Consider the following 16542-nt stretch of genomic DNA (forward strand, 5'->3'; position numbering starts at 1 on the left):
CGCCAAACAAGTACTAAAACTGAAATTTATGAGTCTTTATTAAAAAATGTTAATTATTTTAAAGCCATATATATATATATATATATATATATATATATATATATATATATATATATATATATATATATATATATATATATATATATATTTATATATATATATATATATATATATATATATTTATATATATATATATATATATATATATATATATATATATATATATATATATATATATACATATATATACTAAAAATTACTACTTTTTTTCGTCTTGTCAATGATTCTTCGCTTACAATAGCCTTTGTCGACGATATCGACGTTTTTGTAAGTAAATATGTACTTTTCACAACATTCTGTTTGATTAGGCCCCTATCTATTAAAGTATAACACACATTTTTAAAAAATTTTTTTAAAGTTACCCTTCTCAGGTAATTTTACCAATAAAATGAAAGTCGAAGGTATTTTAAATGTAAACATATCCTTTAGATACGTCGAGGCGGTCAGGGGGAGATTTCTGAATGTTAAGAAACGATTACGAGCCGAGTGATTGAAATCAGTTCGAATCCAGCATTGGATGAGCTATAGGCTCCTGTCCGCGCTAGTCGCACCGCAGAAGGTTTAGCACAATCGGTATATTAATAAGTTTTACTCAGTTCGTGTCAATATTGTATCACCGACAAATTATCTAGTTTTATAGTTTCATAAAGTTTAGTTTCATAAATCAGCTATCGTAAGCAAGTTATCGGCGTCCAAAATACGTTGTTATAATTGTTTTAATAGACTTGTTAAAACGTTCTTTTCGAAACTTTCATTTGTCCCAGTTTTCTTGGAGGACAAATCTTGTTCCCCAAGGGAAAAAACCAGCGACCTATGACTGGTGCGCGAAACAAAGAACTCTAGAAGAAATCAATATTGCAATTAAGTCTTTAAAAGTAGTGCAGCTATATGTATGGATGGGATTCCTTCTTATCTGTTTAAGGCGTATTCAGAAGTCCTGTTACATCCCGTACAAATGATATTTAATAAATGTTTAGAGACAAGCACGTTTTCGGATGCACTTAAGGCAGGTAGAATAACTCCTATCCACAAATCTGGAAATACGAGTTTAATATTAAATCATCGTCTTATAACAGTATTGCCTTCTCTTTCAAAAATCTTGGAAAAAATTATGTACAATAGACTGTATACTCATGTTTCAAAAACTTTAATTGAAGAACAACATGGTTTCATAAACAAAAAATCAACGCAAACAAATCTGTGCATTCTCATTCACTATATTGCTTCATCCATAAATAATTCTCAAGTTGATGTTATCTTTACTGATTTAGCAAAAGCCTTTGATAGAGTAAATCATTCACTACTATTAAAAAAACTGAGGTCATATGTACTTTCTGACAAACTTATAAAATTCTTTGAATCTTACCTTACCAACCGTACTAATGTAGTCAAGTTTGGGAGCTGCTACTCGCACACTTTTATAACCAGGTCAGGTGTACCGCAAGGTACAGCTGACCTGGGGTCCTTGGGCCTTTACTTTTTGTTATGTTCATAAATGACATCACCGATTATATAAAATTTGCCAAGTTTCTTCTATTTGCAGACGATTTAAAATTATTTCTTGCAATAAAAAATGAACATGACTGTATTAATTTACATTAAGATATTCAAGGTATATCCACATTCTGTAAAAATAATGATTTGAACTTAAATGAATCAAAATGTAAACTATTGACTTTTTCTAGAAAACGAGAAATCATAAGAACAGATTATTTTATTAACGAAGTAAAACTTGAAAGGCTAACAAAAATCACAGATCTAGGGGTGTTATTAACCAGCACATTCTCCTTTAATGAGCACATTCTCAAACTAACTAATGATTGTTATAGACAGGCTTTATCCTAAGATCCAGTAAATAATTTTATTGTGACACTACAATTAAGCTTTTTAATGCATATGTGAGGTCCTAACTCGAATATCGTTGTACCATATGGAGTCCTTCCACCATATCACATAGTGATATAGGAGAGGATTCAGAGGAAATTTTTAAGGTCTTTATATCTGAAGAAATTTGGGATTTATCCTCTTAAGGTTTCCTATAACTTGCAGAGAATGCTGTTTGACACTGTGTTATTGAGTGAAAGATATAGAAATGCCCAAACCATTTTCATATTTAATATAGTTTATCAAATCATAGATTCTCCTACGATTCTTTCATTTATAAATTTTAATGTACCAGACCAAAGACTTAGATGCAGACACACTTCCAAAATAACTCCAGAATACGCAAACTCAACCATGGCATACTTCTTAATGGCAATGAACGATTTTATCGTGAGTGAAGACCTTGACCTATATAATATATATATATAAAAAAAGGGTACTATGTTACATAAACTGTGATACCCTTATTTATTGTTTGAAAGTGTATTTATTTTGTTGTATTATATAAATTGTATGTTCTTATTTTTTGTATTGACCAACTGTGTGTTTATAATTGACATCATTGCTGTAAATGTGCAGTATAAATAAATAAATAAATTTCGTTAATTTTGATTCCAAAATATTTGTATAAAATAATATAAATTAAATAAAACATTTAATGTACAAAAATGTTTCATTTTAAATATGAATTAATCAATCCTTAAAAATACCCCAAAGATACGCCGCTGGCCACTACTTCCTGGTGGCAGTTTGGCTTTACTTTGAGCGATACGGTTACGCGTCCTCTCTCTTTCCTTGTCTAAGGTAAACTCAACCCTAATTATTGTGTATTGTGATTGCGCTATGCCAAAACAACTAAAAAATAGTCTGTAGAAAGCTGATAAGCTTTCATATAAGCGTTAATTGATAAGATATATTATTTTGAACAAGATATAATGGCGGGACGTTTTTACTATTAATGCTCTAAATAGAGGTAAGTTTAAAATTTAGAATATATAATTTTGTATTAAAATGTTTTCTTATGTATTTTAGTGTGTTGCAGTAGTCTTAAAACTAAGTGTATTTACTGTTATATAATAGTTTGACAAATAGTTAACATTTTAAAAATTCCTCACTTACTAACTATTCTGATGTTTTGGCAACGCTGTGGGATTTTGACGTCGTAAATCTTGAGTGACGTGCACGCATTGTTATATGAAAAATGCTATATATTCTTTGGTTTTACGTGGTTTTACTTTTATCAATCAGAGAACTGTTCTCTGCTTTCCAACCGGAGGGAAATTTCCCTTTTTGCGGGAATTTTTGACACAAAAGGGAAAAAGGGAAAAAATTAACTCAAAAGAGAATATTTACTACAGTGCAAATTGTAAAATATTTAAAAAAAAATTCAGAAGAATATTTGAAAAGAATTAAACATATCTTCATTCCCTGGTAGTAATTGAAATGTTCCATAATGTTCTCCTATTTCCGTATTCTTAATTATAACAAAACATCATTCGGTAGTAATCATAACTCTCAAGAATCTCAAGCACTTAGTGTCAAAAATTAAAATAGATGATGGTTGGGTAATCATTTCACAACCAGATCACTATACTTTTATATAAATATTATGATCTTTAGGTACCTATTCCCCAAATCAAAATATAATAAAACTTAATGAATGCTGATGTAAGCAGTTGTCCCAATAATTTCGTCTTTATTTATTAGGTACTTTCTGCACAGTATATTCTTTTTAAGCAATATACTAGTGCTTTCTGTATAAAGTTCTTAATAATTATTGGAGTTTAGAGCAGAGTGTAAGTATAACAATAAAAATGAGTAACAATAATAACAGTAGTGTTTTAGTGATAGTGATAGTAGTCATCCAATAAAAAAAAACGGGTGTGGCAGTCCAGTGGGACTGCCGGTAGAAGTTACACTTCTATACACGCATTCGCCGTTACAAATTTATTTGGGAGTCAATCTGCACAATCATTACATATGTAATGCTATAGGTAAGACATAACAGAAAGAGAAACAGAATTAATAACAACTTACTAACAATTAATAAATAACATTTGACCTGTAATAGGAGTATAGTAAATGAAGGATTGAATCAATATTTTGATGAAAATGTATATTTTTATTTTCATATATGTATGAAAGGAGTTGAATGCAAAAATTTTTTTACACATACTCTGCAGTAACATTTATTGTTTATTTTGGTATTAATATAAAAATACAATACAATACACTGCAACATAATTCAATATAATAATACAATACAAATTAAAATGCAATATTCATAAGTATTTAAAAATGACAATAATATACATAACTTTTCTACTTACGCATGTGTTTAATTTACGATGTAATAATATTAATAAAAAAGTCCTCTCCGACTGGGAATCAAACCCCGGTCTCCCGCGTGACAGGCTGAAATGCTGACTACTATACTACCGAGGAGATGACACAAACGTATTTCAAAATTGACAGTTCTGGGTCATACAGTGATTTATTGAGATTATTATTTTGAAATACAAAAGACTAATATAATTATGAACATTTAATAAATAATACAAAACATATCACATAAATAATAATATTAATAAATATTTTATTATGTATATATATATATATATATATATATATATATATATATATATATATATATATATAATATATATATATATATTAAATATATATACAAAAGGAACATTTTTATATTCGAGAGAGGAAGAGAGAGAAAATATATATTCTGTCTCTCTCTTACTCATTATCTTACATATGTAATGATTTCACAGATTCACTCCCATAGAAATTTCCAATGTGGAGCGCGCGTATAGAACTCTCTTACATATCTCTGGTATAGAAGTATAACCACAGTATAGACAACAACTTGTTATTTATACTGTGGTATAACTTCAAAAAATAAAATAACCAAATCTAGAGAAAAAACATTTAATTTTAAGTGGTTAGAATAGAAGATCCTTCTTTTAAAATCTGGGTTAACTCTTTGCCACATAATAATAAAAAATGTATGTGGAAAGTGTGTAATGCAGAAATTTTATGCGGCAAAAGTGAAAACTGCAAAAACATGCTGCAGGTAAGAAATATATAAAAAAATGACTGCTATTAAATCTAGTTCAAGTATTTCCTCGATTTTGGCAACTGGTAATACTTCTTTAAAACACAAAAATGCCGTAAAAGGCGCCGAAATAATTTTTTTTGCTGAACATAACGTGGCTAAATATACACATTCTTATATTTCTGTTATAAGACCCATTTTGTAAACGGGAGGGAATTTTTTCATAAAAGTGGGAATTTTTAAGGCAAGTTGAGGGAAAAAGCTTGCAAGAAGGTTGGCAACACTAATGTCAGTCAGATCGTCAGGTCAGATGTCAGTATGTCAGATTGTTAGTATTTAAAAACAAATAGGTTATGTGAAAAGGGTGAACTCTCTTTTCTATTTCCATATCTAAGGTGAACGGGTGAAGAGGTATAAGTGTTACAAAATTAAAATTACAACATGATTAAATTTTCAAACTTTATAAAATCAACTCGTAACTTAAATTTATATTTAAGCAGTTGTAAGTTATCATCAAATCCGGAACAATCTTTATCCTCAAAACTGGAAGAAAAATCAAAAGAACTCCAGAAACCAAAGTATTCTCCCAAAGATGTTAAACCTGCCGATATGAAATGGAGAACACCTTGGCATCAAAAAGAGGGACAGTATTATAGTTTTTTGAGAAATTTTTACAAAGAAGAGACCAATACCAGCCTTCTTCAAAAAATTCAAGCTCCCATAGACTTATCTCCATCTGCAATAAAGAAATGGTGGGCTAAGAAAAAAGAACATGAATCAAAAGTTCTACAGTCTTATATACCTGAAAGACATCAGATATTAGGTAATGAACTAGCTGCTGCACATTTCATAGTTCATAGAGGTTAGTATTTATGTAACTAAATTAAAATGTATAGGAAGCAATAGTATTTTGTATCTCAGCCTGTGTGATACTTTCATTTGTGAATTGAGTATAATATGAACTGGCTTTATACAATGAATAAGTACATTCAAACACCCAAAATTATAAACATTTTAGTTAAATTTCTCTCTCCCCTCTCTCACTCTGCTGTCTTAGGATTAGGATTGGGCATATTTCTAAATTTCTTAGCCAATAATGGAAGGTGTTGATGGGCTAAATCAGCACATCCTATTTGTCATTCCCTCTATGTGTCCTCTCTATTTCTTGTTCTTTGTTTGAGTTCTCTCCAATTCATTCTAATTCTTTCATGTTCTCTTATTGTGATTCTTTACCAGGTATTATCCAGTCCTCCTCTTCAAGTCTCTGCATGATACAGGAGAATACTGGTAATGCATCTGTAGAATATTTATATCTTTGTTATTCAGATAACTTATATTTTCTTTGAAGAGTTATATAAATTTTGAGCTTTTACTGAGCTGGCTGTACTCCAACTGGTTGTATAGATTGTATCAAATGCCTGCACTTTTATTAGTTATTTTTTTCACAATTTGGAATAGATTTGGAGGAGTGATGCATACTCAATGTCTCTCTGTATAAATATTTCTTGGGTCATTTCTCCTGCATGTCCTAGTTTGGTTCTGTATTCCTCACGGAATAATCTAATCAGTACTTAATCAGCAGTTCATATTATCTCAGAATCTTGTACATTTATTCGTAATTGCTGTTAATCTAATCAATTAAATGGCAATGACCAAAAAACTGAAAATATATTTTTTTTGCTTTAAAAAATGAGTGGAGAGAGCAATGGTAACAAATATAATTTTCACTTTTTCATTCAGATTGCGCTTTGAACGATTAGTCTGGGGACACTCAGGTCATTCCATGACTTTTTCATTAATCTTAACATACTTACCCTGCCCACACAATAATGAGTTTTTTTTTTATTTTCATCAGAATTCCAATAATTACTTGAGAATAGAGGAAGGACACTCATCAGTATGACACAAGATAGAGAGAATGCTACTTGTCATAATGCACTAGAATTCTTTAATAATAAATAATCTATTATTAATAAATATTTTAGTCAGTTAATGAGTTTTTTCAATATCAAAGGACAAACTCTAAAGTAGCCTGCTCTTCTCTGTATACAAAAATGACCAGTGCAAAATGCAGCAACTATAACTAATCTGAAGATCTAAAAATAAGAATAAATGAAGATTGCAAAAAACAAATGTAATTCTAGAGTTATCAGAATTTTGAAAATAGTTAGGGTTGGGAAGTCCAATCCAAACTCTGTACAATGAAGATAATTTGTTATAAAAGTGCTCTGCAAAATATCTTAAAATCCAAGTATATGTTACATAATATGGCAAAAAGCACAGGAAGAACTTAATAATAAATTAGAACATGATCATGAAAATAACTATACTACTTATTCGCTTTATTAATGTATGTCCCAAAGTTGTCAAATGCTATAAAAAACTTAAATCGACTCCATTACAGTTATATTATCAGAATATTGGTGAGTTGTGAATTAAACTGGAACTTACTTAACAACAGGAACATTTATTTTGATTTTTTATTTACTAATGATGAAGTCATTTTATTTGTTAAATCCAATCATCCTCATTTTAATAATAATTTACATCACGTTTCTTACTGTTGCTGCTTAAGGTGTACCTGCATCCTCAATTAGTTTATTTCTGATCCTGGAGATGGCTCTACTGCGGCATGCTGCTGTGGTAAAATTGATCACATTCAAAAGATCAGCCTTAAGATTTTCTACAGGATTTCCTATTTTTGCAGATATGGAGATTAATTTTCTACAAAACTTTTCAATAAAATTTATAATTATATATAATATATTAAATTTTGTAACAAATATGAGGCAGTTTCATAGTTTGTTTTCGTTCATTAATTGCACATATACCATAATACTGATTGCGAATTCCTATAAAAAGTAGTTGTCTTTTATGAACTCCAATAATGCATGCTATGCCAGATTTTGACATGTATTTATGTCCATACAAAAGGTGACTCCATCCACCAACGATAACCACTGCATATTGACTGATTCCTCATGGTGTCACATTTTGGGTTTCTAAAGCTTTCTAGTATTCTTCCCTCTTCTGCTTGAATTGCATCAGTTAAACATTGCTGCCACATTTCTCCTTGTTCTTGTTGGTATTTATTAAATGTGTGAAAACACATTGGCGGAACATCCAACACTGATAAACATGCCTCTATTGAATGATGTCCTTTTCCAATAGCCAAAGTATTCCATGTCGCTAGAAGATTCACATATTGTTTATCACTGTTCGTATGAATTGATTTTTTCATTCCACATGCAGCACACTTGAAAACGAATTGAGAATTTTAACCCATGGTGACTTCTTTGTCAAATACCAGGTATCCAGTTTGGTCGGTATGTGCACTACTTCAATTTTCAAATCTTCTATTGGGATATAATGTTGGGATTGTCTGACCACTGAATGATGCAACGGGTTCTCAAAATTGTTTGAAGTGTTTCGAAGCCGAAAGTAATGATATCTATCGATGATAAATATTATCGATGTTTCAGATGAAGCCACCTCTCTACAACACAGTTTGATGGCGGCAGTTCAAGATATAATTCTTGTTTAACGAGATATTTCATATGTCTAGGAAAAAATATTCAACGCTTTACTGCAAACATTTTCCACTTTTACAGTTTTATATATGTTGTTATTAAAATTTTGACCAGTAGCTTTATTCTAAGTATAAAAATATTATTTTTCCTATTGTGGCAAAGCTGTACATTCACAAATTTTCAACAAATTCATAAGTATTTCTTAGGATTATATCTGTATGTTGTAAAAGAAAATTAACAAAATTCTATGTTTGGTTTTCCCGCTTTATACTTTGAAAAAAGTAGTTTTTTTGAGTTTTTTCAAAAACGAAAATATGAAGTTTGCTCAAAATTTGTCAAAATACTTAGTAATTTGTCTTTTGGAAGGTACAGATCAACGTTAAACTAAACTTAAAAAAACAGATGAGAATAATAGTCTTAAGTTGAAAGAATTTTATTATGATTATAAATTTGCTGATTATGATTTTGCTTCAGTTTGTATGATGAATAAATGTATTTGTTTCAAAATTATATGAGGTATTGTATTGTAAGTAATCTTTTTGTTCCATACAAGGAATACAAATCTTCTAATTTCTCCAGTTTTTTTAGCTCTGAACTGAAAAATATAGTTGTTCAAAAAAATATGCAACATAAAAGATATTTGGAATCGAATTTATTTTATTTATCGTATGGCACTTATATATATATATATATATATATATATATATATATATATATATATATAATATATATATATATATATATATATATATATATTAATATATATATATATATATATATATATATATATATATATACACATCCTACTATCATTACTGACTGACGAGAATGAGATAGGATTTAACAAATAGAATGACAGAAAACTAAACAAGACAGTGTGTCAAACGTGGAATGCGTCGTAGAACGTGAAATATTAGCGTACAATTATATGATGGCCATAGACAGTTCTTTAATACCCAGCAAACGACTCGCTTTGTAAAGTTACATAGGCGGGATCTGTGCGAGAAAAAGTCGATCATTCGTTTTATAACCCAAAGGGGACCATAAAATATTCAACGTTAAAATGGGATGTAATGTAACGGTATGACAAATCTTTTTTCTCCCGCACGGGTGCATGCCTGTATACCTATACAAGGGGAGTCGTGCATAACCCTTAAGTTGATCGTAATACATAACTGCAACAACAAGTATGTTGACGACTTGGGTTAGTATATACAGTGCATTTCGTACGTTTTTTAAACATGATTAGGAAATTGTTGACTGGAGGATATTAAAGAAGTTCTTAAAATTTTTGTGGGTCACCGTCTTTTCTGTAAATGGAGTGAATATTGTTATCCATTTAATTTTTTTCCTCATTTGAATAATTCCTGCTGGTATTTGGTCTAAGCTTACTTCTTTTCCCCATTCAAGCTGTTTCATAGCTAATTCTACTTCCTCTTTATAGTGCCCTGTTCACCTGTTTTGGTAATTTCGGACTATTTCATCTCTTATAACATAAAACATTGTTTCAGATATCTTTATCGCGTTTACTTTTTTTATAGGAGGGTCTGCTTTAGCAGGTAGGCGTTCGGCGTAGACTCGGCGACGAGAGGGCATTTTAAAGTATCTCGGGAACTATCGCCGGGAGTACGAAGAACGAATCCTGCACTAAAGTTAGTCAGGCGGCGTCCTGGACTGAGATGTCTTTTGAAGATTCCAGACCCCCCCTCTATAAAGACGAAAAAAAAATATACAACTAATAGTTGAAAAATGAAGAGCAAGAGGTAGATGACCAAGAAGCCGAAATCTAAATGGCGAACACAAATATAATCAGACAATTAAGATCAGCGCTACATGATGCACGCAATGCCACATTTGAACACTACATTAGTACATTGTCTAAAGAAGATCATTCAGTATGGATAGCAACAAAAACACTTAAAGAGACCTGAACAACACAACCCACCAATTAAGAAGATGATGTTAGTTGAGGAAGATCAGACCAGGAAAAAATGTCAACTTTTTCAGAATACCAGATAATAATAATCAAGCAATAGAACACTGAAAACTTTTGTTTTTAACTGTACGCCCGTGAATGACTTACCATTTTTTAAATAACACTTAATATTGCACTTTTTTATTGTATTTCTTTCATCTTTCAAGATAATTCTTATAGGAATATATTTATTTATAATATACGGTCTTATGGTCTTATTACGGCTTTAAGATTATACGACCTAAATGTATCTTGTACCGCACTGATAATTGAGAATTATGTTTGTAATGCGATAAGAGGTCCGGATATACGAGACACCAGTGACTCATGCCGCACTGATAAAAATCCGACAGGAATCTGTATTTCTATAAAAAAAATAGATTAATTTGTTTTGTGTATTAATTTAGTTTAGGTCGAACAAAAGTTGCAGTAAAAGATTTTTCTAAATATAGAATGTAAACCATATTCCCAATGCTTTGTGAAAGAGAACCAGTTTATAATATTCCGGACGACGTAATAATACCTTATTTTAGAATATTGGTCAATGAATTGAAATCATTGTTCAAGAAACGAATTATTTATGTGCAGATGTTTTACTATAAAAACATGTAAAACCAAAATCTCGATTAAAAAAAGTTGCAACCAGTTACTCACGATGAAACTTAACCCCAGTATTGATTTTACAAGTGATAAAATGGGTCGACAAAAGACCAGTTTTAATCCTTACAACATTTAAACATAATAGTTGTATCTTGGTTTAATCAAATGAAAAGAAAAATTATACACAAGTACTAAAACCACAAACTATTCTCGATTATAACTTGGTAAAAAAGAGTGTTGATTTTAGTGATTAAGTGGCTTCTTACCAAAGCCCAATACGCAAAATTCTGAAGTGGTACCGGAAAGTGGCAGTGGAATTAATATTTAATACCGCATTTAATACCGCAGTAGTCAATGCTTAGTTGCTAAATAATAGAAAACGTAAAAAAATCGACAACCTATCCTTGACTTCAGACTGGAGTTCGCGAAGGCATTTGCAAATAAAGAAATGTTGTAACCCTGACGACCAGTTACACCCAAAAATACCATCTCAGGCAAAGCGATGTAGATAATACAAAGATAAGAAAGTGTACAAGATGTTACAAAATTTTAAGAAGAAGCATGACTAGTAGAAAGGCCGATAGAAAAGTTAAAAAAGTTAAAACATACTCTGAATAATGTGATGGCAAAACTGTAATACGTCTAGTGTGCTTCAATGAAGCACATTAAAAAACAATTTTACTTATACAGGAACTATTATTGAGTAAAAACGTATTGTGCCTCAAGTGACCTTATAGTATTGGAAGTCGTAAGTTGATAGTTTCTAGTAGAACGTTTTTATTGTTACTCACCTCCGTAAAAGTGAGTTATCGTATTTATAAAAAAATGGATGTAAATAATATGCCTTACCGAACTGACCACTGCCGAATTACAATCATTGTTTGCAGCATCTGACGAGGACGATGTAGATTAAATGAATGGTAGAAGTGACTCTGATTGACTCTGACGAAATATTTGCACAAAGTCGTTCAGAAAAATCGAGGATTGCGTTTTGGAAAGAGACAACACAAACAGAATTTAAGACTTTTCTCGGCCTTATGTTCCGCATGGGGACATTTAAGATGAACCGTCTGAATGACTACTGGAAAAGTATGGGTAACTTCTATAATAGTGTTGACTTGACTAGACAATTGCTCATAGCCCATATTAAGAAATAACCGAATAAACAATTCTCACTTGTCAAAGAAACTAAAAAAACGTGAAGTTGTCTAAAAACTAAAAATTCCCCTATTCAAACTGGTTTTTAATAAAAAATTTAATAATATGTTAAAGTTGTTTTAATATACCCTAAAACTGAAAGCGCAAAGAATCGATTGCAAGTTACAAAATACTTGTAGAGTCATACTGTTTGGACAAGTACAGTTGTTTAAATAATCGCTTTCTGTAATAAACAAATTAAATAAATTGTAAAATATTTTTTTTTCTGCTTGATATTTAGCACACTTTAATCACTCATCAATTGACATAATTTCAAGTAGCTATATTACCTGTCGTTAGGCAAAAAACAAAGTTATTAACATTTATAAATTACTACAAACATAATATCTTAGAGTTTACGGTTTTTTGGAATTATCTCAATTATTTATGTATTTAAATTTGGTATTTCTCTACATAAAAAACTTTTTATGGTCTACAACTTTTATTTGAATTATTTTTCTTTAGAATGTATACAAAACGTTTTATAAGCAAAAAATTATTTTTTTTGCCGTTTAAGATTGTTTAAAAAAAACAAAGCAAAATCAACTGTAGGAATTTTTCGTCGGCTACCCCTCATATTATTTAGAATTTAAATTTCTGTATAAGCTTTTTTTTAAACTATTTAGCGAGGTTCCGAGAACTACTTTCTTATGGCATGGTCAAAGTAAAATATTTTTTTATGTGATTAAGCCACAATTATTGGTCGATATTGAAATGAAAATTACATTTTTAATTGACTAATATTTAACGATACGATTTCCAATATTTAACCTTGTTTATTGTACAAATTATGTAAAAATGTGTATACATATTTTGTACAAAAAACGTTTTTTGAGAACGATTTCCTGAATGAAAAACAAAATGTCAAACATTAAATAATTAAAAATGTGATTCTCATCACAATCACAACCAATATTTTTGACTTGATTCCATAAAAACCTAATATTTATCTTAAACTATTCACTGATAGCTTCGATTAAACAGCTTGGAAATTGAAATATGTAAAATATTCTCCTACACAACTCTCTGGGAAAAAATATCTAAAGTGAATAAATATAACTGAACGTTGATATAAAAAACTTGTTTGTTGACCCCACCCGACTGAAACCAGCCGGCCGGCAGGTAGTATCAATGTCTTTATTTGAACTTGACCCAAACCGATCGATATTTTTATGTTTTCAAATAATATTTTAAGTATTAAGACTGGCAACATCTATTGGCTTTAAAATGATACCAAATACAGTAATTTTACCTCCTGAGGTTAAAATGATGGTTTAATGTAAAAAATTTAATATATAAAAAAATCGGATTATTGAAAAACCGACAACGGTACCAAGCTTACAAAGGTGCACTAAACGAACATACACGACTTATAAATAGAAAATGATAGCATTTCTTGGTGATGCTAAATTACTGCAACGTGAAAAGAGCTAAAAATGATAGCGGGATGTATATATATATATATATATATATATATATATATATATATATATATATATATATATATATATATATATATATATATATATAAGCCCCTCCTTCTCATATCAGTTGGCCTAGATTTGCAGTTTAGGTCGATTACCATAAACAAATTATACTCTGCATTCCCATATTAGTTAATGTGGCATTTTTATTAATATTTATTAAAAACATTACCCTTATGGTTTTTTCTTTATTTTCATTAATAAAAAAAAATTCACTAAACCCTGGCTATGCATTCACTTATGTCAACATACATTGATTTTTTCATAATTACGTTAAATTTAGAGGTAGCTATGGAAAAATAAAAACAATAATATTGTCAGTTAATGTCAAATGTATTTTGTATAGTAGTTGCCGTTTGTGGACTGTACAATGGGTAGAGGTAAAGTTATCTGTAAAGATGAGAAATTTTTTTCGATCATTATTAGATTTTTTAATTCTGGAAAATGCAATTCGGAAATCGCGAATATGTTGCAATTGTCACGTTATAGTGTAAGAAATATAGTCAGAAGATACAAAACTACAGGTTCGGTCGCAACAAAACCTAGAAATGTACGAAAAAGTAAAATAACCGAAGCAGATCGAAGGGCATTAAGACGCATTATAGTGAAAAATCGACGAGCAAATTGTATGGAGTAAAGCGTTTTATGGAGTGACGTTATTGAAAGACACTTTTCTAGATCAACATGTCACCGAGAGGCCCATAAATTAGGATTTGGTACTTACAAATAAGTTTTATGTTGAAAAAATTAGTACAAATTGTTTTTAATAAATTTCATTTTATTTTAGGCTTAGGAAAAGCCACTTTTAACGTTACAACAAAGGAAAAATAGACTAAGCTAGTCAAAAGAGCATAAAGATTGGACTCAGTCGCAATGGGATTCAATACAATAGAGTAATGAGTCCAGATTTCAAGTTTGTGTTGGAGACAGTAGGAGTCGCGTCATTCACAGAAAAAATGAGGCTTTTCATCCCGACTGTCTGAAGAGAAGAGTCAAATTTCCTGCATCTGCCATGATCTGGGACAGCATGTCGTCTAAAGGTGTGGGAAAGTTTCATTTTATCGATGGGATTGTAAACACGGACAAATATTTGAATATATTAGAAGAATATCTTTTACCGATTATGGAACACCGTTTAGTTCAAGATTAGGACAAGGTTTTATCTTCCAACAGGACGGCGCAGTTTGTCATACCTCAAAAAAGAGTTTAAAACGAATTTAAGACCATGGCATACCACTTCTGGAATGGGTTTCTAACAGTCCCAACTCAGTGGTAAACTTTCACTTTTTTTTGATAATATTACATATTCTATGCGTTTTTTTTAAATTTATTATTATTCTGTTTAATCAATAGTTTTCATTACGTTATAAAATATTTTCTATAATTAGGAAATTCAAAAATGTCGTTCGATGCATTAAAACTTCTAAAAATTTACGTTGCACTTTTATTTTTGTTCTCTAAAATTTAATTGTCTTATCAATCTAACGTTGGGCCAACTGATATGGGAAGGGGCTCATATATATATATATATATATATATATATATATATATATATATATATATATATATATATATATATATTGTATTTGATGACAGTCTCAAATATTGATAAAATACATAAAACTTTAAAAAATAATAAAAAAATTCGCTTTTAGGTGGATCAGTAAAATTTTTCAATGAAGACAAGTGGATAAAAGCCGATGACGACAACAATTATTCACTTCCTAGACATTATGAAGAAGAAAAAATTCTTCAAGCCATTGACTGCACAGACATGGACTTATATTACGAAGGTTTAGTTAATATAAGAGATTTAGCAAAAGTGGAATGGTTAAGCTTTAATGGTTGCCCCCATATAGACGATTGGTGTTTAGACAGAATAAGTAACATATTCAGTCATAGTTTAATATATTTAGATTTACGAAATTGTCCAAACATTACAGCCAAGGGATTATCGGCATTATACAAATTAGAACACTTAAAAATATTGTATTTAGATGATTTTCTTAGATCAACTCAGTATGAATTGGCATGTTTATTGTTACAAGAAGTTAATCCAGATTTAGATGTAAGAAGTGATCAAATTACATTTGATATATCGAAATAGATAACAAATTTATTGTATTTATATTTATTTTTAAAAATAATAAAAAAATTTAAGCGTGAAAATGCGGTATGCGATAACCTGCCAAAATATTTAAATTTTAGAAGCAGATAAAATCGACAGCTAAAATCTATTTAACAGATATACAATACTATTATAACAATCGCCAAATAAGATATAAAACAAAATTATAGCAGATAAAAAAAATAAATTAGAATTACAATAATATGTATGAATCATTATTGTTGTAAAAACATAACTATTAAGTTGTCTCCAACTATTCAACAATCTATTAATCAATACGCATAATAATTAGTTATGTCATTAACCTTCTATTTCTAATTTTGTCATTGCATATTCGGTCTAGTCTAGAGATTGTAGCAGATCGTCGTCAATAATATTTTAAATAAGTATTAGATTAAGTACTCATGCGTAATTGTAGTGTGTCAAATTCTAAGAAGTGATATTAGTGCCTGGTTAAATCTGATTAATTAGACACTACGCTAAGGTTGTAACTATGAACTTTTCATGAACCAACACATCACAGGAAACAATTTATCCAAAAAACAAATGGAATATCAATAAGGCCAATTGGTCCCTGTATACACCCTTAATTGAAAACATGTTTTCCAACAACAGCA

The 16542-nt window shown here is 29.9% G+C and overlaps 1 protein-coding gene across 5 annotated transcripts; it reads left to right on the forward strand.

Annotated features, from left to right (window-relative positions):
• The first annotated feature begins 4964 nt into the window (after nucleotides 1-4964).
• Nucleotides 4965-15966, forward strand: LOC140443478 (distal membrane-arm assembly complex protein 2). 5 transcript variants are annotated; one of them, XM_072534780.1, is made up of 3 exons: nucleotides 4965-5029; nucleotides 5509-5873; nucleotides 15453-15966. In XM_072534780.1, exons 1-3 carry the CDS (start codon nucleotides 4980-4982, stop codon nucleotides 15902-15904), a joined length of 867 nt encoding a protein of 288 aa, XP_072390881.1. In that variant the 5' UTR covers nucleotides 4965-4979; the 3' UTR covers nucleotides 15905-15966. The 5 variants fall into 5 exon arrangements, with proteins under 5 accessions (XP_072390881.1, XP_072390884.1, XP_072390883.1 ...); XM_072534783.1 differs by lacking the exon at nucleotides 4965-5029 and adding an exon at nucleotides 5308-5422 and having other exon boundaries at nucleotides 5512-5873; XM_072534782.1 differs by lacking the exon at nucleotides 4965-5029 and adding an exon at nucleotides 5315-5422.
• Nucleotides 15967-16542: the final 576 nt, after the last annotated feature.

This window comes from Diabrotica undecimpunctata, chromosome 6 (genome assembly GCF_040954645.1).
Source record: "Diabrotica undecimpunctata isolate CICGRU chromosome 6, icDiaUnde3, whole genome shotgun sequence".
In the NCBI taxonomy this organism is placed as follows: domain Eukaryota; kingdom Metazoa; phylum Arthropoda; class Insecta; order Coleoptera; family Chrysomelidae; genus Diabrotica; species Diabrotica undecimpunctata.

Bases quoted from the DNA above. Each gene is read 5' to 3' on its own strand.
- LOC140443478 (XM_072534779.1), top strand. From the start codon at position 5,453: ATGATTAAATTTTCAAACTTTATAAAATCAACTCGTAACTTAAATTTA. The intron at 5,874-15,452 runs GTTAGTATTTAT...ATTCGCTTTTAG, and splicing joins ACATTTCATAGTTCATAGAG to GTGGATCAGTAAAATTTTTC.